The 24,998-nt window shown below is 41.1% G+C and overlaps 1 protein-coding gene across 5 annotated transcripts in view; it reads left to right on the plus strand.

Moving 5' to 3' along the window:
- The window catches only part of ARFGEF3 (ARFGEF family member 3), a 177,181-nt gene that overhangs the window by 22,908 nt on the left and 129,275 nt on the right, over nucleotides 1–24,998 (plus strand). For all 5 annotated transcript variants that reach the window (XM_043888248.1, XM_043888249.1, XM_043888250.1 and 2 more), the window contains exon 3: nucleotides 22,027–22,108. In XM_043888248.1, the coding sequence (XP_043744183.1) occupies nucleotides 22,027–22,108 (82 nt within the window). The remainder of the gene's footprint in view (nucleotides 1–22,026; nucleotides 22,109–24,998) is intronic.

Raw genomic sequence — 24,998 nt, forward strand, 5'->3', positions numbered from 1 at the left:
ATCCCTTGAGGAGAACCAGGACCCTGCCCCAAGCCTGCATTATTGTATCTTGGCTATAGCTCCCATGTCTCTGCCTCCCTTCCCTTCCCAGATTAGCAACTGTTTGAGTCTGCCCTTTGGAACTCCTGGAAGGCTGCGGAGGCTGGAGTCTGTTCCCTACAAACCAGAAATGAGTGGCAGGGAGGCTTCCGTGCTGAGGAGCCCCACAGAGTCCTCCTTGATTTCAGTTGGTTCGTTACTTCAATGCAGCAGTTCTCAGACATTTTGGTCTCAAGACCTTTGACACTTTTAAAAACGGAGGACCCCAGAAAACTTCTTAAGATCTTTTGGATTGTATTTACCACGTGAAATGTGAAGTGAAATGTGAAGTAAATACAGTCATGTATTTACCATATTAGACATTAAAACATAAATTTAAAAATAAATAAGCCCATTGCATGTCCCCTATAAAGACTTTTTTTTTTCCTTAATGAAAAGTAGTTGTTGTTTAGTCACTAAGTCATGTCCAACTCTTTGCAACCCCATGGACTGTAGCCCACCAGACTCCTCTGTCCATGGGATTTCCCAGGCCAGAATACTGGAGTGGGTTACCATTTCCTACTCCAGAGGATCTTCGCAACCCAGGTATCAAACCCGAGTCCTTAGTCTCCTACATTTACCCCTGAGCCACCAGGGAAGGCCTTCATGAAAAAAATTGCTCTCAAAACAAATGTAGGAGAGATTTGCATTTTTGCCCATCTCTTTACTGTCTGGTTTAATAGAAAACAGCTGGATTCTCAGCTCTGCTTCTCCATTCAATTTGTTACAGTCTGTTGCTTTGGTTGCCGTAGATAAAGCAAATCCAGCCTATACAGGTAAGTGATTTAAAACAGGAGGGGTATTTTAATCACTTTTTTGAACAATTGTGCATTATTCTTTTTTGATAAACTCTACTCTATACTCCTAAGAGATTGAGAGTGAAAAGTTTTGACCTTATGGACCTTTGACAAGGTCTCAGGAGTCTAGGCTATATTTTGAGAACCATTTCTCCGCATGTTCGAAGCCAGAATCTTAAGTCACTGATTCTCTGGAATCAACCAATTCTTCCTCTTTTCTGAGAACAGGAGTTGCTCTCCACCCTGCCTTCTCAGGGCCTTGCCTTGGCCCCCAGAGCCAGCACAGCAACATGCGGATAAGCTTTGGCGGGAGGTGGCTCTTTGTTATCCTGCCTCACAGGCCTGTGAAACTATGACTGGGAATTTTTAGAACCACTAGCCATGGAAATTGCCCCATCATAATCCTGTGAACAATGTCCTCCTTACTGGCGTCTTCTAAAGTTTCCATGAGATATCAAATAAGACAGTATTTTGCAGAATGGACAAAAAATCATAAGTGAAACTTCCCTTTGATAAAATAGGCTGACGGTGTTTTGGTAGCATGATTGAGAGTTGTTTTATTTCCGGTGCTGAGTTTCAAAGTGTGATTGTTAGATTGGAGAACAAAGCTCTGGGAACAAAGAAGCAGATAAGAATCTGGATTTAAGTAAGTGTTATTTCCAATTTCCAAGAATACAAAGAGGCCTAATTGATCTTTGGGAATTATAAACAAAGCCTGAATTGGCAAGATCTGGAAAATGTCACTGTGGCCCTTACAAATATTCTTTAAAATAAATTGGCATTTGGAATAGGGAACCAGAACCATTATTTTTCTGTGGAACAGAAACCTTTGTTTGCCTAACCATACTCTACCCCCAACAGGTCTCATTGGGTATCAGGAACTGCCTTTTTTAACTTTTTAAGAAAAGATTTCTTTTTGGTTGTGCTGGATCTTCGTTTTTGTGCGTGGGCTTTCTCTAGCTGTGGGGAGCCAGGGCTACTCTCTCCTTATGGTGCTCAGGCTTCTCCTTGCCATGGCTTCTCTAGGCCCGCGGGCTCAGCAGTTTGGGTGCACAGGGTCAGCCACCTCACTGCCTGTGGGACCTTCCCGGACTAGGGATCGAACCCGTGTCGCCTGCATCGGGAGGCGGACTCTCACCCACTATGTTGTGTTCTGCTGTGCTCAGTCACTTCCGTGGTGTCTGACTCTTTGCGACCCCATGGACTGTAGCCCTCCAGGCTCCTCTGTCCATGGAATTGTCCAGGCCAGAATACAGGAGTGGGTTGCCATGCCCTCCTCCAAGGAATCTTCCCAACTCAAGGATGGAACCCGTGTCTCCTGCATTGCAGGCAAATTCTTTACCATGAAACACCCGGGGAAGCCCCCTCATCCACTATACCACCAGAGAAATCCCCGGAACTTGCCCTTATCATTAAGAGCAGGTTGATAACAAGTAGCCCCAAGCCCTGTGCTTCAGAGGAGGCTTCCCCCTTATGGCCTGGACTGGCTTATCTGGCCATGGGCTTGCCCTGTACCCCATGTGTCAAAAGGGGGTATGAGAGATGCTCTCTCAGTCCTGTGAAGGTTGAAGTTGTCTTCCTCTGAAACTTGTCACATTTGTGTGTTGCTTGTAGCAACTACAGCTGCTTTGCCTCTATGAGGGGAGCCAGCCAGGGGATAATGCTGACACATCAAGGGTGGATTAGCAGGAAGATGGAAAGAACCTGGGCTCTTGGTTGTGCCATAAGAGCTTGGACTTATCTCATCCTGGAGCCAGCCTGCCTTCTTGTTTAAGCTTCTTAGGGAAGTTGGATCTCCTGTCACTTGCACCTGAAAGCACCCTCCCCAATATACTCTCCTAAAGGAATCCCTCTAACCCTTAGGGACCCCAGGGTAGAAGGATAGCCCAGGTGAACATGATAGTTGTTAACAAACCTAAAGATCTATTAGTGGGATCTTTTCCCTCTTTTCTGGCTGCTGTTTGGCCATTTTCTTGTCCTTTTTATTTCTTCTGCAGGTCAAGTTGAAATCTAAATTGAGTGTTTGGTAACTGGTGGAATAGGAGAGCTGAAACAACTTTGGGGTTTAAAGATGTGGGTGCTGGGAGATGGGGCCAAGCTTCTCTCCTACACCGTGGGTACACAGGTAGATATCATAGCCTTGTCCTACCAGCAGAAATAACTGATTTACTTATGTGTTTCACAAGCTAGACCCTAAATTCCATTGTCTTTATACTCAGGGGTCCTGGTATATATATAATGTGCTTGCCCCTACAATACTGAAGGCTACCAATTTTGGAGCCTTAATCTATGCTGAGAATTGTACTAGTGACTTTTTTTTTTTTTTTTTTGTACTAGTGACTTTATACATTGTCTTTATTAAATTTTATAATAACTATTATAGGTTCTAATATAACCTATATTTTAATGATAAAACAGATAGGAGTGATAAAAACCACTTGCTTGAAGTTATATAGCTAATATGGGCTTCCTGGTGGCTCAGCTGGTAGAGAACCCGCCTGAAATGCAGGAGACCTAGGCTCGATCCCTGGGTTAGGAAGATCCCTTGGAGAAGGGAATGGCAACCTGCTTCAGTATTCTTGCCTGGATAATCCCATGGACAGAGGAGCCTGGTAGGCTACAGTCCATGGGGTCACAAAGAGTTGGACACAACTGTACAACTTTCACACACACACATAGCTATATACAGTAGCAGTTCAAATACAGATCTGACTTGAAAATTGTTCTTTTAACTAGTATATTCTACATCTTTGCATATTTGCTGGATACCTGTCATTTAGATGTGTTAGGATAGGAATGAATTGTCCCTATCGATTCCTTCATTTCCCCTTTCACCTTTGGTCAATGTGTTAAGGCAGAAGGCACATATGAGATTACTTAAATATTGGCTCTTCTCTAGGGATAAGTTTTATCAGAGTGTATGGTTTATAAGTGCATTCAGTGATAAATAATGGAAAGCCTAACAGTGATTTAAATGAGATGGGGCTCATTTTCCTCATAGAATACCTAGTCTGGAGATAGGCCTTTGGCACTGGTATATCCAAGATTCTGTTAGTCTTTCATTATAGTTAGTTGGCTTTTCATACCACAAAAAGGATGTTGCTGTTCCAGTCATCACATTCTCTTCCAAAATAGCAGGCAAAAAGACTGAAAGCAGAAGGGCAATGCCAGCTAAACAGATTTAGTCCTTTATATCAGGAAAGCAAAAGGTTTTTCAGAGCCACAAGGGAGGCTGAAAAAGTAGGAAACAGGATTCTTGGGAAAAGTTTAGACTAATCTTAATCTGCCATTTGGGGCTGACCATACTATCAGCCACTATCAGGGGTAGAATTGTTGCTTTTGAACTGTGGTGTTGGAGAAGACTCTTGAGAGTCCCTTGGACTGCATGGAGATCAAACCAGTCAGTCCTAAAGGAAATCAGTCCTGAATATTCATTGGAAGTACTGATGCTGAAGCTGAAGCTCCAATACTTTGGCCACCTGATGCAAATAACTCATTGGAAAAGACCCTGATGCTGGGAAAGATTGAAGGCAAGAGGAGAAGTGGGCAACAGAGAATGAGACGGTTGGATGGTATCACCGACTTGATAGACGTGAGTCTGAGCAAGCTCTGGGAGTTGATGATGGACAGGGAAGCCTGATGTGCTGCAGTCCATGGGGTCTCAAAGAGTCAGACACGACTGACTGACTGAACTGCCTGACACTATCAGCCAAAGCAAATTTGGAATCTAGTTGCTGAGGAGAAGGCTGCCTACACAGCTAACCACACATTTCAAAGTAGAGGCTGTTAGAATTTGAAGAGGTGATAGAGATATCCCTACCATGTAGATAAAACAGTTGCGACTTAAAAAGAACTCAGGTGTTTGCGTCAGGACTAAAGAAGTTTTCTTCAAGTGTACTGCTCTTAACACTATGCCTCCTTGATACTTCTATAAAGTGTTTGATTTAAAACCCTTTCAGGGACTTCCCTGGTGGTCCAGTGGTTAGGACTCTGTGCTTGCTTCCACTGCAGGGGGCACAGGTTTGATACCTGGTCAGGGAATTAAGATCCCTCATGGTACAGGGAAGCGGGGGCAAAGAAAGTCCTTTTCATATCTTCTCCTCAGTTCATCTGTCTCATCGAGAAGGCTGGGAAGGGCAGAACCTCCCTGATGTCTTGGGAATCGAAGCGATGTTTCCCAGAGAGCTCAGCAACATGGCCAGGATTCTACCCTATGTTTGTTGGCCAAAATGAAATCCTAAACCTCCAGGTTGCGCCAGAGTTCTTTTACCAGACTCCATTGTCTGCCACAGTTCTGTGATCTTCCCTATGACCTTCTCTCTCTTCCACCAGAGCAGGGGTCTCCCTGCTCGGAATCCTGAACTTTCAGCTGGGCAGGTCTGGCTGCCTGGACACTCCAGCAAAAGATGGTTCTGGGGATGACTGAGTGGAGCTCAGCCCACGTAGGGACATCCGGTCCTTCTTTGTCCCCAGGGAGAGAGGACAGCTACCCACTGTGAGTGTGGCAATGAGTAAGGGCCCATAAACTTGAGCCTGAAAATTTATTTCCTGAGTTAACTTGACCCTGTCTTTCAGCACCGGGGTTTCTGGTCATTTTGTTCCTGTCCAGCATGTTCCTGCCTCCTCAGGCAGGGACTTAGAGAGCCATGGTGCCTTCCAGTAGGCTGGGGAAAACATCATGATGTGGGCAGTGGGCCAAAGTCACCCTTAGTAACGGGGCATCTTGTGCAGCCGGAAGAGTGTTTACACGGTCAAGTCAGTTACTCTCAGTTTTCTGAGTGGGGTTCCTTTCGTTACCTTGGAAAAGGAGAGATTCTTTTCTTTAGCTAGAAGAGTCTATAGAATGTGATTTTACGGGTAAAAATAGTAATTATAGCAGAATCATAATTGCAGTGTTTAAAATATGTGAATACTTGATAAATTCATTGACAAATTTCCTTTTTTGCCATATGAACATCTTTGTCAGCCTTGAGGACCTCCGCTTGTCTTCAAGCTGGTTTTGTGGCATGCGTATTTTTGCAAACTCACTAAGTCTGTAGTTGAATTTAGGGCATTTACAGCCAAGCCTGTTGGGAATGACTGTATTGCGTTTGTTCTTTGTGACCTCTGTTGGATATGCCTGCCAAGAATAGTAACACCAGGAAGACTTGTGTTAACGCCCACGAGCAGGATCTGGACAGTCCTTCTGGTTTTTTCATGGCTCAGTTCTCTGCAGTCCCATCCCCAGGCCGAGGACCGGGATTGTTGTCAGGCAGCCCTTACTGACTTGGTTTACTGTCTTTTGGTTTTTAAGATACCATGAAGACAGTCTGCGACTGTTTCTTCCCTTCAGTGTGTAAACAAATACTGGGCATTTCTTTTTCTTCCAGTGCATGTTGCATTTAGTAAGGTCATGCAGTTACAGAGTAAATTTGATATTACCTTGAGTAGAATAAAGCAGCCCGTGGCTCGTGTAAATACAGCTGCCTATAGAGTAATCGGGATTAAAGAAGTTTGAAACAGGTTGAAAGGTAACTTCCCAAAATTTGAAAACTGAAACTTTCAAATTGGCACTGTAATGCCCATCACAAGCTCATCCTTTAAAAATAAACTTATTCGCAAGGAACAATCTGGTTTTCACATCAGGTGGGGCAGATTAATGTAGGTCTTATTCAGCCAACTGTACAGGCTTGGAGAGGGGAAGGATAGAGTGCATAATGTGCTTAAAGCAGGCAGCTAGTAAGGAACCAAACTAACCTTTTTGGCTTTCACCCAAGAGCTATTTTTAGAAAGTGCTTGCAGTGTAGAATCTATTGGGATATTCAGTCTTCAAAATACCACAAATATATTACTGCAGGAAGAAGTTGCTGTTTATGGGAAAATAAAATTTAACATCACTGTTCTCTGTCTGACTGAATTGTTTAAAGGGAGTTCTCTCTGTATGTGGAAGACTGAAAGTGACTTTCAGTGCCTGTGGAGAAAACCACAGAGTTTTTAACAGGGCACAGAGACTGTAACGTCAAGCTATAAAAATATGTCATTTCCCTTTCAGCTTTGTTGAGGTGTAATTGGCAAGTAAGATTGTATATATTTAAGGTGTATTGATTTGATATATGTATACATTGTGAAATGATTACCATCATCAAGTTAATTAACACATCTAACACCTCACATAGTTTGTGTGTGTGTGTGGTGAGAATTAGGATCTTCTTTCTAAGCAAAATTCATGGATACAGATTTCAGGTATATAGTACAATATTACTGACTGTAGTCACCAAGCTGTTCATTGGCTCCCCAGAACTAATCCATCTCATAATTGAAAATTTGTACTCTTTAACCAACATTTCCTTATTTCCCTACCGTCCAGCCTTTGGCAACTACCTTTTAACTCTCTCTTTCTATAAGTTTGACTTTTTTAGATTACACATATAAGTGAGGTAGTGCAGTATTTATCTTTTCACCTCTGGCTTATTTCATTTAGCACAATGTTCTGTAGGTTCATCCATGTTGTAGCAAATGGCAGGATTTCTCCCTTTTTATGGCTGAATAATATTTCATTGTGTGTGGTTCTATCTGTAGTTAGTTAGATATCACCTTTTTTGTATCTGTTCATTTGTTGATGAATACTTAGGTTGTTTCCATAACTTTGCTATTGTGACTAATGCAGCAATCCACATGTGAATGTGGATATTTCTTTTAGATACTGATTTTATTAGATACTGATTTCATTTGAATATGTACCCAGACATAGAATTTCTGGACCATATGGTAATTCTATATTTAATTTTTTGAGGAAACTCCCTACTGTTTTCCATCATGGCCACACCAATTATTTATTACCACCAACAGTGCAGAGGGTTCCCTTTTCTCCACATCCTTGCCAAAACTCATCTCTGTTCAGACAGAAACAATTCTTAATCGTACTTGTCCTGAGAGAAGTGGTTTTTATTGCCCTGGCTTTCATGTGCCAGGTTGTTTTAGGGGAGAATACAAGAAAGCTAGGTGGTTAATATTTTTTATTACTTTGTTAATTTCCAGGAATGTCTGTGTTTGCTTCCATGTTGTAGATGCCTTTCCCCTTTTAGTTCCTGTTCCCTAATGATGGAGAAGCAACATGTTGCTATGGAAGGAGTATAGGTTTTTGTGTCAATAGTCCTTACATTTGAGTCTGGACTTATTCATTTACCAGCTCTGTTCATGGATACTTGACTCTGGGAGCCTCCAAGTCTTGAACTATAAAATGGACTTGATAATGTCCACTGCCCCATTTCTCATGAGGGTTAAACAAGGTAACATAATGAACAAGTTCCTAGTTCACAGCCAATGGATGGGCTCATCACTTCTCTTCCATACCTTCTTCTCCACAGCAGTGAACAAAATGTTCTAGTTTTTTTCCTAACTTTTACCAGTAGAGTTAAGCTTCTAACAGCACCTAATATTTGTAATAGTTAGGTGACATGGGACAGTTTACTTACTGTCTCTGAGCCTGTTATCTCATTGATGATATGGAAATAATTGTCTATCACAGTACTTACACATTCAGTTATAAGTACTGAATTAAATGAGATCATGCATATATGCCAAGCCATAATACCTGGCACAGAGTGGACACTCAGGGACTGCTGGATGTCAGCGTTGTATGGACATTTCTTGAAGGACAGTCTTCTTCCTGTCATCTTCTTAACCTTAACAGCTTTCTTTGACTTTGCCTTTGCTGGCATCATTTTTTTCTCTCCACAAACTGACTGGAAGGATTTTTCTCAGCTCTGTCCTTCTGTTTTACATCTTTAACTTTTCCTTGGAAGTTTCACCCATTTCCAAGGTTTCAACCCCTTTTAGATGGCTCATGTCTAAATTTTTCCTGAGCTCCAGATGAGTACATCCAGTTTTCTCTTTGTTAGTACCTGGATGCCCAAAAGAATCTTGAACTCAGAACATATATACAAAACTGTGGTTATTATCCTTCCCACTTCCTTCCTCAAAGCCCTTCTTCTAGTAGGGCCTCTCTACTCCTCTCCCGTGCCACCTCGAGGTTCTGTTTCTTCCTGTCCATTTGTGAACACAGGCTGAACCGCATTGTATTTTCAGCTCTAGGGCCACAGTAGAGTATAGTTCCTTCTCCCAGGCCTTCCTGCTGCCAGTAAATAATGACAACTAAAGTATGACAATAGTAAAAGCACCATGACAACAACCATTTGATGAGTGTACAACAGGCCAGGCATATCTTACCACCCTAAGCCCTGGGTGAGGTGGGACCCTCCTCTGAGCTCATGGTTTAGAGGCCCCGTTCTCCTCCTCCTCAGGCCTGAGGGAGTCTTCCCACCCAGAGCCCACCCTGCACCCTCAGCTCTTGCTCTGGGTACTGGTGACTTCAGAGTCCCCTACTTAGATTATGCTGAGCTTCCTTCCGAAAACGGCATGTGGGCCCTTTCGCCAGCTCTGTCTTGGGCAAGGCACCCACAAGAATGTGCATCTCTGGGCTTGAGGCTGGCCACAGGGTAGCTGTTTGTGGTCTGAGATTTGCCTGCAGCCTGGGATGTCCATACCTGTGCCCATGAGACCTCTCCTGGGGCAGGACAGAGCCCAGAGTGGAAGAGAAGGGGGTTGGGCCAGGGGCCTTGAGAAGTGCTGAGAAGGTTAGGCTGGCCCTGGGCAATCAGGAATGTTTCTAATGTATTAATAGCTTCTTCTCTAATCATCATAATTCTCAATGTATGTTATATTACTTCCGTATTTCTAGATGAATAAAATGAAAATTGAAGAGGTTAAATACTTAGTGCACAGGTTGTAGTTGGCAGAGCCTGAATCTGACCCAGATTAGTTTGCCTCCAAAATTTTTATTCTATGATGTTTGTACTTTTTACCCATTTTCTACATTGTAGCCAGTTCCATTTGTATGGAAAATGTCTAATATCACATTATTCTCTTGATTAAAAATCTTTTATTACTCTCATTTTCAGTTGGCCAAGACCAGTCTCTCTGGTGTTGCATGCAAGATCCTTTAACACCTAGCTCAAATCTACTTTGTCAAAGGTCTTCTTTCTCACCGGTCTTCCCGCCATGACTCCTTGGGTCATAATTGTACTTGGGCTGTTCCATAAATCCACTCTGCCTTTGTACTCACAGTCTCAGCTGGGTATGTCCTTTTCCTCACTTGGCTAACCAAGTCCCATACTGTCCCCTCCATTTCAGGACCAAATGAGTATCACCTTGTCCGTGAAGACACTTGAATTTTTCTGGGTAGGATCTCTCCTGGCCTGTTGTACTTCTGTAATTGTGTATACCTTAATACAAGTGCATGTTGCCTTGTACCTGTGTTAGCTCTCCGTGAGAGTTCTTGGTTCAGTAAGAGTTCATTAGCAGGAACTCTCAGTCATCATTACACGCTTAACACTTCATACAGAACCTGGATGCCTATAGGCTACATAAATATTAAAATCTTTTTATTACTAAAAAATCTTACTTCCCAAAAATTATTAGCCAGTGAGGAATACAAATTTTAGTTCTGGCAGTTGTGTTGATTTGCTGATAGACTGGTTTTACAGGCATTTTGACATCATAACTGGAAATTTCTATCTCACAGAAAAATATAACTTTACATTTAATCCCACCATTTTGCTGTCACAACATTTACATGTTGGGAGGTTATTATGATAAATGTATACATGTGTTATTTGTGAGCTTTAATAGGCTAGTAAGTTCTGAATAGAATCTAGAGAGAGCACAGTTCTGTCTCAAAGTGATTAGTTTTGTTTTTTAAGTTACCTTTTTAAAAAAATGTATATGTTTCTGAATGATGTTTATGCCACAAGCTTACTGTTTTTCAAGAGGTAATTACACATTTGCATAAATTATCAGCTCATAATGATAATATGGTATATCTTGTCTAGCTCATTTTCTCTTCTTCCCTAAGATTTGAGTGTTCGGGTTAGAAATCTTGCTTGTTATGGTGGTTTCTCCCTACTTGCCCCTCCATGATGGAGATTCTGGGCAGAGTCTTGCCTCTGGATTGCCTGTCAGAGCATTTTCATCTTGAAAAAAAAGAATCATTAATTAATGAAATACACATGGTTCCATGTAACAGGGCAGTGCAGAGCAATTCCCCTAGGGTATGTTTCATTCTGTTAGCATATTTACACTGTAAGCTTGATTATAAGAAAACATGCCACAGAAAGAAGCAAGATTAATTTAGGCAGACTGAGTTTAGATCCATGTGACTATGGTAACTATGCTTTAGGGTCATAAGCAAGCCTATTTTCAGTCCAGAAGATTTGGGGGAAAAGAAGGAATTCAGTAAGTGTTTGAAAAATGCTAAGGAAATGTCTTCGGGGAAAGGGGAACTATTCCAGGAATATTGTCTGCTTTTGATAAAGTGGGAAGAGTAGCGACTTAATAGAAGAGATGCAATTAGCCCAGAAGAAGGTCAGGAAGGATTGGATCAAAGCTGTTTCTGGAAACGTGGCCTTCCAGGATTCTAGGGCAAAGCTCTGAGGAGAAGGGAGTGAGCATTTATGCACGGGTAGAAGAGGGCTAGCTTCACTTCCTCTCTATTTCTAAAGGTAGTTTATTTTATTATTGAAAGATTTTTAAAATGTTGAAACATATAAATAATAAAGCCAAAACCATCCATGTTCCCAAAAGACAGAGTCAAATTCTAGAGAAGTTTTGAGCAATTTCTTCCCAGCCTCTCTCCTCCACTCACTTGTATGTGTGTATGTTTTAATTCAAGTGTAGGACCATGGTATGATATATTTTCTCCATTGTATTCTCATTTTTAATTTCTTTGACATTTTCAAAGCATCTTCCTGGGTTAAGAAAAACTTTTCAAGATATTTTAAGTTACTCCATTTCAGAGATATACCAGAATTTATTTAGGCTTATTTACTTTATAAATAAAACTACAGATAAATCTTTGCACCTGAGTTTTTGCTAGATCTCTGATTTCTTTACAAAAGGTTAATAGAAATAGAAAATCCTAGGTCAAAGCATGCTAATATATTTTTTAATGTGTTTTTTTTAATCAGAGGATAGTTGCTTTACAACACAGTGTTAGTTTCTGCTATACAACATCGTAAATCAGCCGTGGGTATACATACATCTCTTCCCTCTTGAGCCTGCCTCCCACCATCCCCTTCTCCGAGCTCTAGACGTCCTCACAGAGCTCTAAGCTGAGGTCCCTGTGCCATTCAGCGGCTTCCCATTAGCTCTCTATTTTACACATGGTTGGAGAAGGAAACGGCAACCCACTCCAGTATTCTTGCCTGGAGAATTCCACGGACAGAGGAGCCTGGTGGGCTGCAGTCCTCGGGGTTGCAAAGAGTCGGACACGACTGAGTGATTTTCACTCACTTCACTTAACACATGGTAGGGTATATATGTCAATGTTCCTGTCCCAATTCGTCCCACCCTCTCATCCCCCTAAAGCATACTACTATTTTTAAATTCTTGAGATACTTTTACAGATTGCTTTAGATGTTAGAATAAAGAGTAAAATCTTTTCCATGGTGCCACAGACAGTGATTATATGAGGAACTGAGAAGTGTATTGATGGAGGTGAGGAAGGATTTATAAGTGGAAAGATGTAAAATTTCACGTGTGAATGATCGATGCGGGAGAGAATGTGAGGAAGTATAAGGATGGATTGACCATGGACAGAAGGAAGGGAGTTTCCTTGAGAAGGGTGCTTCACAGTCTTGCCGTGTGTGAAATGCACAAGGTTTGAGAGTTAGATGGTGACCATTCACCTCACATGCTGCCAAAGAGTTTGAGGGCAGGGGTCCGTTGCCGCTGTAGTCCTCGTTCAAGAGTGAGAGCTCCTCTCTCCCCTCCACCTCCCTCATCAGTAAATGTCGATAATGTTCATTTCTCCTCCTTGGGGTGGTGAGCGGCTTAAATGAGATTGTGTGCCTGAGCCCTGAGCCTGGTGTTTGGCACAATTCTGACATTTACTGCCAGCCTCCCTTATATTAGTTGGGAATCCTATAGTTGAAAGTGACAGAACACTCAGTTCAAAGAAAAAAAGCCAGTATGCTGTGTCTAGCACAAAGTCTTGTATCCAGTGGAATGGGAATTCCACTTGGTTTGTTTTTTGTTTTTTTTACTGGATGAATGAATAAACAAATAAATAAATGGAAAATGCCTAAGAAGTGTTAACAATAAGTCCATTTAAAGACTGGTTGAGCTTATAAAGATAAACAAGTCCAGTTAGGAAAAAAAAAAAGACCAAATCAAGTGGTATTCCCATTCCATTGGATACAAGACTTTGTGCTGGACATCTCATACACTTCAGTGTTTCCCCTCTTGATTGCACAGAACTTGTATCTTTTGGTAGAAGATTGCAGGTGAAAATACCTATCCACATTTAATTTTTTTCAAAAAATAAGCTGTGGGGATATAATGTACAGCATGGTGACTGTAACAATACTGTATAATGTATTTGAAGGTTACTAAGAGAATAGATCTTCAAGGAAGGAAGAATTTTAACTATGTGAGGTGATTCTTGTTAACTAAACTTATTGTGGTAGTTATTTTGTGACATATACATGTATCAAATCATTTTGTTGTAGGCATTAAACTGACACAGTGTTATATATAACATATGTCTTTAAGTCATATGGAAATTTTTTTCAAAATGAAAAATTTACATCTTCTTGACCTATTGTGTTTTATATTTTTAAAATATTGCAAGAATATTAGATGAAAACTTTAAAATGAAAAAGGTAAACCCACTTCCCTATCACAATAGTATTACAAAATGTTTTTGTCTTTATGTTGCTTTCTATTCCTTTTCAGCTTATTTTTTAAATTAGACATCAAATAGCAAGGATAAAAATCTAGATGGTATTTAAAAATTTTCAGGTGATTGATAACCTACTTCACCGTCTGCAGTTGTCCTCTCATTACAAAAGCAAACCTATTAGCATAGTAATGCCCATCAGGTAAATGGAGTTTTGCTTCATGAACAAGAGCAGTAGGTGTAATTGCTAAAAACATTTGGACTGTAGATATAAGTGCCAGGAAGGAAATGAGTTCCATATTTAATATTTTCTCTGTGTATGTGCAAATTCACTCACCTTTTTGAGCTGAACAGGAGAAGGAAATACTGTGATATCCATTTGTGTGAGGAGCTTAGTGACTTTGTGGCTTTGTAAATATTTTCTTCAGATTTATTGATGACCGTTCTGACTAGTGTGAGGTAATACCTCATTGTAGTTTTGAATTTCTCCAATAGTTAATGATGTTGAGTATCTTTTCATGTGCCTCTTAACCATCTGTATGTCTTCTTTAGAGAAATGTCTATTTAGGTCTTCCATCCAATTTTTTATTGGATTGTTTTTTTGATGTTGAGCTGCATGAGACTGTTTGTATATTTTGGAGATTAAGCCCTGGTCAGCTGCTTCTTTTGCAAATATTTTCTCTAGTTCTGAGGGTTATCTTTTCGTCTCGTTTATGATTTCCTTTGCTGTGCAAAAGCTTTTAAGTAAGGGTAGAGTAAATTGGGGGCTTCCCTGAAGGCTCAGATGATAAAGATCTGCCTGCAATGCAGTAGGCCCGGGTTCGATCCCAGGGTTGGGAAGATCCCTGGAGGAGGGCATGGGAACCCGCTCTAGTATTCATGTCTGGAGGATTTTATGGACAGAGGAGCCTGGTGGGCTACAGTCCATGGGGTCACACAGAGTCAGACACGACTGACACTACTCAGCAGCAGCAGCAGGATGAATTGGGAGATTGGGACTGACATATATACAATACTGTGTATAAAATAGATAAATAACGAGAACCTACTGTAGCACAGGGAACGCTGTGCTCTGACATGACCTAAATGGGAAGGAAATCCAAAAAAGGGGGATGTATGTATGCATGTATCTGATTCACTTTGCTGTATATCAGAATTAACACAACACTGTAAAGCAACTATACTTCAATAAAATTTTTAAAAACATTTTCTTTGGATTATATCCATCTACTCTACAGTTATTATATTAAAATTAACACAAAGAAAATGAAAGCTCCTCCATGCCACTGTCTGGACATCATCAGCATTCAGTCCAGCTCTTTCTTAGGTAGCGCCCTAATTGATTTTCACAGCTGTGTCTCTCTGGATTGTTTGGATTTTGTAATGTACTTATAGGCCTATTATAATGAAATATAATAAAGGTATATTTGGGGAGAAAGTAGGGGCACAAGCGTGGGCTTCCCAGGTGGCACAGTGGTAAAGAATCTGCCTGCCAGTGCAGGAGAGGAAGATCCTCTGGAGGGGGAATGGCAACCCACTCTAGCATTCATGCCTGGAAAATTCTGTGGATGGAGGAGCCTGGCGGGCTACAGTCCACAGGGTCACGAAGTGTCAGAGACGACTGAGCAACTGAGCACAAAGACATGAACATAACTGTATTATTTAGGATTTTCTAAAAAGTTTTATTGAAATATAGTTGATTTACAATGTTGTATTAGTTTCAAGTGAACAGCGAAATGATTCAGGTATACATATATATATTCTTTTTCAGATGCTTTTCCCTTATAGGTTATTACAAGATATTAAGTTCCCTGTGCTATACAATAGAACCTTGTTGATGATCTATTTAGGATTCTTTTTAACAGTGTATCATGTAAAATTATGCATAGTCAACCCTTCACAACATACAGAAAATAGCACTTTCCTGTGTTCTACTTAATAATTGCAGTAGGCTTGCCAAGGCATCTCAAAATCCTGCAGAAGTGGAATTTTATGTTGTTCACAGTTGTATCCCTCAGATCTAGAACAGTTCCTGAAGGAGGAGTCTAATCATTGTTGTTCAATATAGAGGTTACTGGTGAAGATAATTTCATTAAACTAAGAGTGAAAATAGAAATAAAAGAGAAACAATTTAACTGCACTGCAGAAAAAAAATCAAGGAATCAGTTCAGTTCCAATTGGCTCCATGAATTGGCTCTGGCAAAAGCTTAGTCAATGAAAATTCATCAATGTTGATGCAAACTGTTGAAAGCGCCAGTATTCATAAACACAAATAATAACATCTCGAATGTCACAACAGGGGGCTGAAAACCTTCTGTACTCAAACTAGGAAAAGTGATGGCTGTCATTGAACCCAGCAGCTAGATCCAAAACCGGATGTATCCCGTTCATCCAAACTGTGTGTACCTTTTCATAACTGCATTCCAACCATCAAATGCAACGCATTGTTCCATGAATAACCTGCACAGTAAGATAATTTATTTACTCAATACCTGTCCCCATTCTGGTGGGCATCTGGATCGCTCTTTGTGTGATCTTGAGTAGTGTGGCATACACCACAGGCGATGGGGAGTTGTCTGCTGGCAGAGGCCAAAGAACAGGGGTTTTGAAGACAGATGGTCTAAATTTAAATCACAGCTCTAATAAGTCAGAGAAGAAGAAATAGCGTATGGCATCCCTTATATGTGGAACCTAATAAGGAATGATTCAAATGAACTTATAAAACAAAGAGACTCACAGTCTTAGAGAACAAACTTATGGTTGCTGGTGAGAAGGGATGAGAGGAAGGGATGTTAGGGAGTTGGATGGACATGTACACTCTGTTGTATTTAAAATGGATGACCAAAAAGAACCTACTTATAGCACAGGGAATTCTGTTCAATGTCATGTGCAGCCTGGATGAGAAGGGAGTTTGGGGGAGGATGGATACATGTGTGTGTACGGCTGAGTCCCTTTGCTGTCCCCCTGAAACCATCACAACACTCTTAATTAGTTATACCCCCGATACAAAATAAAAAGTTGAAGAAAAAAACCTGTTTAAAAAATATTTAAATCACAGCCCTGTCATTTACAAACATGTGACCTTGGACAGGTAATCTAACCTCCATTAGTTTGTTTTGTTGACAATTAAATCTCTTCATAATAAGATAGTCAGTATGATCATATGAAAAGGTACTTGGGATTTACAGGTCACTGACGTTCCATCAGGGCTGTGGTTATATGTGAAGGAATCCAGACAGTTATTGAATAAATGGCTTTGATCATAGAATCCTAGAATTATAGAGCCTCAGCAGACGTCAGAAATCTAAGGTATCTTTTTGCTCCATCGCAGGCAGTGGATCAAAAAAGAGTCAACCTAAAATTCACAGATGCATTTGGTGTTACATGAAGTTCATTTTTGTGCTTATATTAAAAGGTAATATTTGATAAATCTAACTTTCCCCCATTCACCTATTTTAATTTCCCTTTGTCCATTGTTATCTTGGCCCACTAAAGCTGGTCTGTGAACCATGACAACACAGTTAAAGAAATAGGCTTAGTTTCCTGGCCACGACCAGACATTGTCACAGGATGATGTCTTCCTTGTGCGTGTGCAGAGCTGTTAATTATTCTTCTTCAAGAAATAATGACATGCCAGGGCATGAAACCTGGGGCCACCGTCTTTATTCAATTAGGCAAGAGTGAACTTGCACGTGCCCATGCATAAAGAATAATCACTTCGTGTAACTGAATGTTGGTTTTGGTGTGCCTGTTCCCCAATGAGGCAGCATCTAGAAGGATCAAAAGGCGATTTATTCCAAAACAGTCTGTGCAAAGGGGCCCAGGTGTGTGCCACATTGCGTCTTCATTTTACATTTCATCCTGAGACTCAATTAACAAGCCTGTTATTCTTTTATTAAAATCACTTAAAAAAATTAAGGCAGAAGGATTTTTATGATACCAGAGAGCAAGCCATGTAATCAGCTGTGCCCGACATGTGTTCGTTCCCTGGCTCATGATACTAATCTAGGGGATTGCTGGGGCTAAGAGGCCATGAATCCTGAGGAGATTTGTTAACCCCCTCAGCACACACCCATCCACCAACACACACACCAACACACCCACCCACATCCACCCACACCCATACCGACACACACCCCCCCCACACACACACCCACCCTCTCTGTTTCAGGGCTGAGTGTAACATCACTTCAAAGCTTTTCATCCTGCTGGACCTGAGCCCAGCCAGGGAACCAGGCCTCTCCTCTGACACACAGAAGTTTCTGCCTTGTTGGGAAGGTCCTTTGTCCTGAAAGCTGAAACTCTTAACTTGGGATCAACGTGGAGTTAGAGTTTGGGGGGACCTGTATATGTGCCGTCACTTCAGTCATGTCTGACTCTTTGTGACCCTATGTATGGACTATAGTCCACCAGGCTCCTCTGTCCATGGTATTCCCCAGGCAAGAATACTAGAGTGGGTTGCCATGTTCTTTTCCAGGGGATCTTCCCGACCAGGGATCTAACTCTTACCTCCTGCATTGCCGGTGGATTCTTTACCACTGAGCCACCAGCAAAGCCCAGGGGAGGGGGGAGAACTATGAATCCCCTGAAATGATTCGTATACTTTTCTAGGAAGAGGATCTTTTTGTGTTCATGACTGGGAAAAGATCAAGAAACAGAACTATTCTAGCTTTGCTCTCATCTTTTGACACCCAAGGATGTTGGAAGAAACTTGGTCTTGGGAGTGAGATGGATTTCTATTTGGATTGTTTCCAATAGATTTAGCTGTGTAACCTTGGGCAGGCTATGAAATCTCTCTGAAACTCTATTTTCTCAAATATAAAACAAGGGTAAGAATGCCCATTTTAAGGTTGAAGTGACTGATAGATTTAATAACAGTAAGTAATTTTTATTCTTCTTCCTTCTATGAATAAAATGAAAGCAAGTATCTATTCTATCTTGTTCCTTGTCGGGTCTTTTCATGACAGTGCCTTGCACATAGCAGACTCTCAAGTGCTGGTTGGATGGATAACTGGATGGATGGAGTGCCTTGGTTTGGTACCCAGATGAACTCTGTCTACTTCCTTAAAGCACTGATTTTCTTTTTTTTTTTTTTCCCCAATTATTTTTATTAGTTGGAGGTTAATTACATAATTTTCTAAGAGAAATCTTGGTGCTAGAATTGGCCTTGCTTAGACCCTTCCAAGACCCATGCTCCATGTCCTATGCAAAAGTCTTGTAGTATCCAGAATATGGATACTACAAGATTGGATCTTGTTATCCCGTGCTTTAAATCATGGTCTTTGCTGGGCCTTTGTCTATATCAGGGCTGGGCAAACTAGCCAGCAGACCAAATCTGGTCTGTTGCCTGTTTTGGGAATGTAGCCGTGCTCATTTTTCAACATGTTGTCTATGACAGATTTGGGCTATAGCAGAGTTGAGTACCTAGCACAGAGATCATACGGTCTTTGACGCTTGATGTAATTTTTATCAGCCTCTTTTTCCATAAAAAGTTCTCCAACCCCTGATAGACATTTTCTGTACTTTTTAACCCTGCAGGGTTGGTCTTAAGATGCTTTTTCTATGGATTGTGAAGCTAAGATTAACAGTTAAGTGTCTTGACTGAGATTGCACAACTTTAGAATTGTTAAGGTTTCAGTCCAGATCTGTGTGATTCCACAGCCCATAGTTTTTCCACTAAATGATGATATGTTGCAATAAGGCCAAATCCTAGCCGAACCAGTTACATCCCCCAGTTCTTCCTGGTGCCCGTGACTGGCTTGGGGAGCAGTTCAGTGGTTCCCAGGAATCCTGGTGGGACTTGGCAGTGCTGGCGTTTATCAGTAGTCTAGTTCCAATTTGCAGTATAAATTGTGTGAGTTTACAAGTAGGTAAGGGAGAGTGATGAGATTTCAAGGACTAATACTGTTGATGGCAGAGCAGGATGGGCATGCTGCAGTTTATCTGCAAACACACTACTGCTCCCCAGAGCGCAGGGGTTTCAGCATTCTAGGAAGATCCTTGTTACTGCTGAATGTGGCATCCACTCTTGTTTGATCCCTTGGAGAGAAATATGTAATATTTGTGCATTTTCAGCACACAGCCACTCAACAGAGACTGTCCCTGCTCCAGGCTATGAGACTATAGGAGTTTCGGGCCTCCTTGTCTGCCCACAGCTACCATGCCCTCATTGGCAGATCTGACTGCAAAAATTTGAGACAAAATTCTTTCACAGTCAGTTAATCCTGGTGGAAATTTGATTGTTTCAAGGATTTACAGATGAACTTCTATAGTTCTTCTGTTGATACTCAATCAGCCCATTATTCGGGGCTTCCCAGGTCACACAGTGGTGAAGAATCTGCCTGCTAGTGCAGGAAACACAAGAGACATGGGTTTGATCCCTGTGGCGTGAAGATCCCCTGCAGTAGAAAATGGCAACCCACTCCAGTCTTCTTGCCTGGGAAATTCCACGGACAGAGAAGCCTGGGATGCTACCATCCATGGGGTTGCAAGAGTCGGACATGATTGAGCACAAGCACAGTGAGCCCATTATTACTAATTCTCACTTGATTTCCACACTTCCAATTAATTTTTCCAAGCTTATAAACTGGTTATGATTAAACAACAGAAATAAAATTGGGAAAATTAGCTATTCCTGCTTTCGCTTGACTGCATAGCAATGCTTGCCTTATAACCAAGACAAGCTGAAGATCATGATAACAGAAAATTATAGCCACCCAACTGGAAGTGACCCCGTTGGGTAATTTATCCACCTGTCAAAGGATGTACTAATGAAAAATGGTTATACTGTGAATCAACTGTCTTATGAAATGGGGTACTGTCACTTTGGGTTAGTAAGGGGACAGTGAGAAGGATCAGGAAGGCAAAATGTTCTTTCTGATAGCCTGGTATTGTTCTTTGTGGCCAGCATTAGGGGAGTGTCTGGGTCTGTCTCCATCTGTCATGGAGCTGCTGATGGAGGATTCCACGGAAAAACTGCAGGGTGGACAGGAAGGAATCGGAGCTATAATTAACTTTCTGTTTCACCGTGTTCTACATCAGTGACACTTTTTCCCCTAAAGACGAAATCGTGTAATCTTACCCTGTGGCTTTCACAGTCTCTAAAGTCAATGAATCTTTCAGTTTATGCTGAAAATATAAGAGAGACAAAATGAGGCTGCTCTGATTTAAGTGAGGGTGGAGGAGCCTGGTAAAATTAAGTAACATTTCATTTGTTGTGCCAGCGTTAACTCTGTGGGGAAATAATGGGTTGATTAAAATTCGTGGTCTGTTTAATTATTTAGAGTGAATGCTTCTTACAGAAAAATACGTTTCTCTTTGTAGTCCTCTTGGTTTATTCCTGATATATTTTAGTGCCCACTTATTTTTTTTCTTAAGCTTCAAAATATGCAAGTAGCTCTCAACCTTTTTTTCTTTTTGTCTTTCACTTGATGTCAGGTACTTCTCATGGGTCCAAGCTGTTGATGGTTTGATTGTATTTCTGTCTTGGAAGCATGTTTATTAAGCCCCATCACAAAATTTAGGTCACCCTGATGGAGACTAAAGAACTAATTCAAAAATTATAGGTAGGGCTTCCCTGATGGTTCATTGGTAAAGAATCTGCCTGCCAGTGTCGATGTGGGTTTGATCCTTGGTCCAGGAGGATCCCACATGCTGTAGGACAACGAGGCCTGTGCTCCACAACTGTTGAGCCGTGCTCTGGAGCCTGGGAGCTGCGACTACGGAGCCCACGTGCCGCAACTACTGAAGCCCACTCACCTAGAGCCTGTCCTTTGCAATAGGAGAAGCCACCGCAATGAGAAGCCTGCACACCACAGCTAGAGAGTAGCCTCCACTTGCTTCAACAAGAGAAAAGCCCGTGCAGCAATGAAGACCCAGCACAGACAGAAATAAATACATAAAATTTTTAAAAAGCTTTAGCTGATTAAAGAACACTGCGAATTGGGGAGAAATTGACAAGTGTATCAAATTTCAATTTATATTGATGAGGCAGACTAGTCCAGGTGATGATGCCCTCACTTGCTAGGTGGGGGAGAGGTCTGAGCAAAGGCATAGAAATCTGTATAAACAGTGCTCTCTAGGGTTACACACCCCAGGTGTACTGAATACAGTTAATTACATCACTTTGGGAAAGAGCAAGGCATGTTCATGGCCTGGTAAGGAACTTACCATATGATAACTAGTTCACCAAAACAATTGTTTGAGAATCCTTGTGTGTGTTCTCTCTATAGCTATCTGAAGAAGGCGAGCTGCTGGTACGCTATGGTTTCTGCACAGCATTTTTGCTGTTTTTTTTCACTCCAGGTGCAGTTTGATTACTGGTCACAGTTCGGTGTATATGTTCGGTGGCGTTTGGGGGTGGGTGTACGTAGGCTTGCATCCTTTGGCTGCCAGCCTTGCTGAGCTCACATATGGTCCATTTTTATGTGTTGCCAGGGAGAAATGCTTGCTGCCCCTCCAGTTGGCTTTGGAATCCAAGAATGTGAAACTGGCTCAACATGCCTTGGCAGGGATACAGGTACCGTATACAATACATCCTGTTCTTACCCCAACAGGATGAGAGAAATGGACAGACCACCGTGGCATTGAAAGAGGAAATCGTTACCATTCTAAATTGTAGCTGTTTCAAGGCCCTGACAGAAATTGATTGAACTGTGTAATAACCATAGAGGATAACTATTTTCTTTTCTTTACCAGCAATTCTCTGTGCGCAGCGTTATCTTGCTGAGCATATATGGTCAGACACTACCTCTTGGAGACTCAGCTAAGCCCACATAGTGATGAAATATTTTTTATGACACCTAACTTTTAGGAGAGTAAGGGACTCCAAGAGAGACACCTCAAGTTCTGTACCAGCTCAAATCTTATATACATCCAACATCTCTGGTTCTGTGTCATGAGCAGTGATGGTAAGCTGGAAAGATTCTGGTTTGTTTTCTAGTCTACGGTTAAGTTGGCGAATGTTTTGTTTCCAGAACGAGATTGGGAAGAAAAAAGAAATTTGGTCTAATCAGAAAGGTCAAGTTGCGCAAATACACTTCCTTCCCTGGACATTTGTTCATTCTGTTTTGCACCGTATGTAATAGGTCTAATTCTAAAGGTGCAAAGTTGTTGGCTGCATAAATACATGGACTTTTTAAAAAGGATTTTAAAAATTGGAATAAATTGCTTTATGTGTTGTGTTAGTTTCTGCTTACAACGAAGTAAATCAGTCATAGGTATACATTATATCCCCTCCCTCTTGGACCACCCTCCACCCCAACCCCTCATTCCACACCTCTGGGTCATCACAGAGCACTGAGTTGAGCTTCCTGGGCGTCACAGCAGCTTCCCACTGGCTCTTTTACACATGGATAAGGATGTGGTTCATACACAATAGAATTATTCAGCTACTAAAAGGAACAAAATGGGATCATTCATAGAGATGTGGATGAACCGAGAGTCTGTCATACAGAGTGAAGTCAGTCAGAAAGAGAAAAGCAAACATCATATATCAATGCATATATGTAGAATCTAGAAAAATGGTACAGATAAACCCTGACTTCTTAAGTGGTTTGGTGGCTGAGTGACAAGCACTGTGGAGTTCAAGCCTGCTGGGGATTCTTCCAGCATGGCCATGGATTGGTAGCATTGTTGGATATCTTTTCACATTACTGTTTCATAGTTTGCTCTTTAAGTTTAGAGAGGTCTCTAATACGTTTTCAGTGTCAATAAATATGAAAGAATAAGAAAATTATGACTGTTTTTCCCTTAGCGGATTAGAGAATATATATTTCAATATGCAGTGACAGTAGGAGTTTTAAAACATTAAAAAAATTAAACAGTTATTAAAAACTCTTTGCTTTTCTCCAAAGTGACTGTAAAAATGAATAGAAGTTTGTTTCAACCTGCCACTTATGTTCTCTTTTCTCTAGTATTACATAGATTTTCCATTTAGGTTTTTTATTTTTTAACCCTCAAACTCTGTAAGTCACAGTCTCATGTTTTCATGGGAACTTCACTGACATGGGGAGCTGGGCATCTTCCTCTCAGCACCCCTTGTGACCTCCCATTAACAAGTGAAATTCGCTCAGTTGTGTCTGACTCTTTGCCACCCCATGGACTATACAGTCTATTGAATTCTCTGGGCCAGAATACTGGAGTGGGTAGCCTTTCCCTTCTCCAAGGGATCTTCCCAACCCAGGGATCTAACCCAGGTCTCTCACACTGTAGGCAGATTTTTCACTAGCTGAGCCACAAGGGAATCCCAAGAATATTGGAGAGGGTACCCTATCCCTTCTCCAGTGGATCTTTCTGACCCAGGAATCAAACTGGGGTCTCCTGCATTGCAGGTGGATTTTTTACCAACTGAGCTATCAGGGAAGCCCTCCCGTTAACTTCTAAGGCTTTTTTTTTTTTAAAGAGTTTTCTAGTCTTTATTACTTTAAGTAAAAACAGGGTTTTGTATATGAACTAACTGTGGGCTGCCCTGCATAGTCAAAAAATTCTTTTGAGTGGACACTTCAGAGATCTTGTGGGTTCAGTCCCCAATCACCGTAATAAAGCAGATATTACAGTAGACTGAGCCACATGGATTTTGCATTTTCCCAGTGCATATAAAAGTTATGTTTATACCATACTGTAATCTCTTAAATGTGCAGTAGCATTATGTCTAAAAAAAGTACATACCTTAACTAAAAAATACTTTCTTGATAAAAGAAAATGCTAACATCATCTGAGCCTTCAGCCAGCTATAGTAGTAACATCAAAGAACACTGATTGCAGGTCATTGTAACAAATAGAGTAAAAATAAAAAAGTTTGAAATATTGCAAGAATTACCAAAATGAGACACTATGTGAGTAAATACTATTGGAAAAATGGTGCCAATAGACTTAACTGACACACAGTTGCCACAACCCTTCAATTTGTAAAGAAACATGATACTTGTGAAGGGCAATAAAGCTTAGTGCAATAAGATGAGGTATAGCTGTAGAGATGAATTCAGGGAGTCATAAGAAGGTTTGAAATATGTGTTTTCTGGATCTGCAGTGGCATTCAGCCAAAAGAGGGAGTCATTACCCTGGATGAATCAGAATTCCAAAAATTCTTCATGGTTGCAACCCCATGCTGCATCCGACAAGGGCAAATTTAACAGGGATAAATATAAAATCCATCCTACTCTGGGGTCTCAAAAATCAATTGCCCCAGGACAGATTGGGGAAGAACAGCTTAACTGCAGCCCTTGAGAATGAGGTTTCTGAGTGAGTCAGCGTAAAATGTGCTGTGACTTACAACTAAGCTAATTTGATCTGAGAGTGTGATTAAGCTTCTGTATTACTGGTTTTTGTTTGTTGGTTTTTTGGTTTGATTTTAAGCAGTAAACACATTTAATTGTCTCATACAACTAGAATTCTAGAGGTAAACAATT

Source organism: Cervus elaphus, chromosome 26, assembly GCF_910594005.1.
Source record: "Cervus elaphus chromosome 26, mCerEla1.1, whole genome shotgun sequence".
Taxonomy (NCBI): Eukaryota; Metazoa; Chordata; class Mammalia; order Artiodactyla; family Cervidae; genus Cervus; species Cervus elaphus.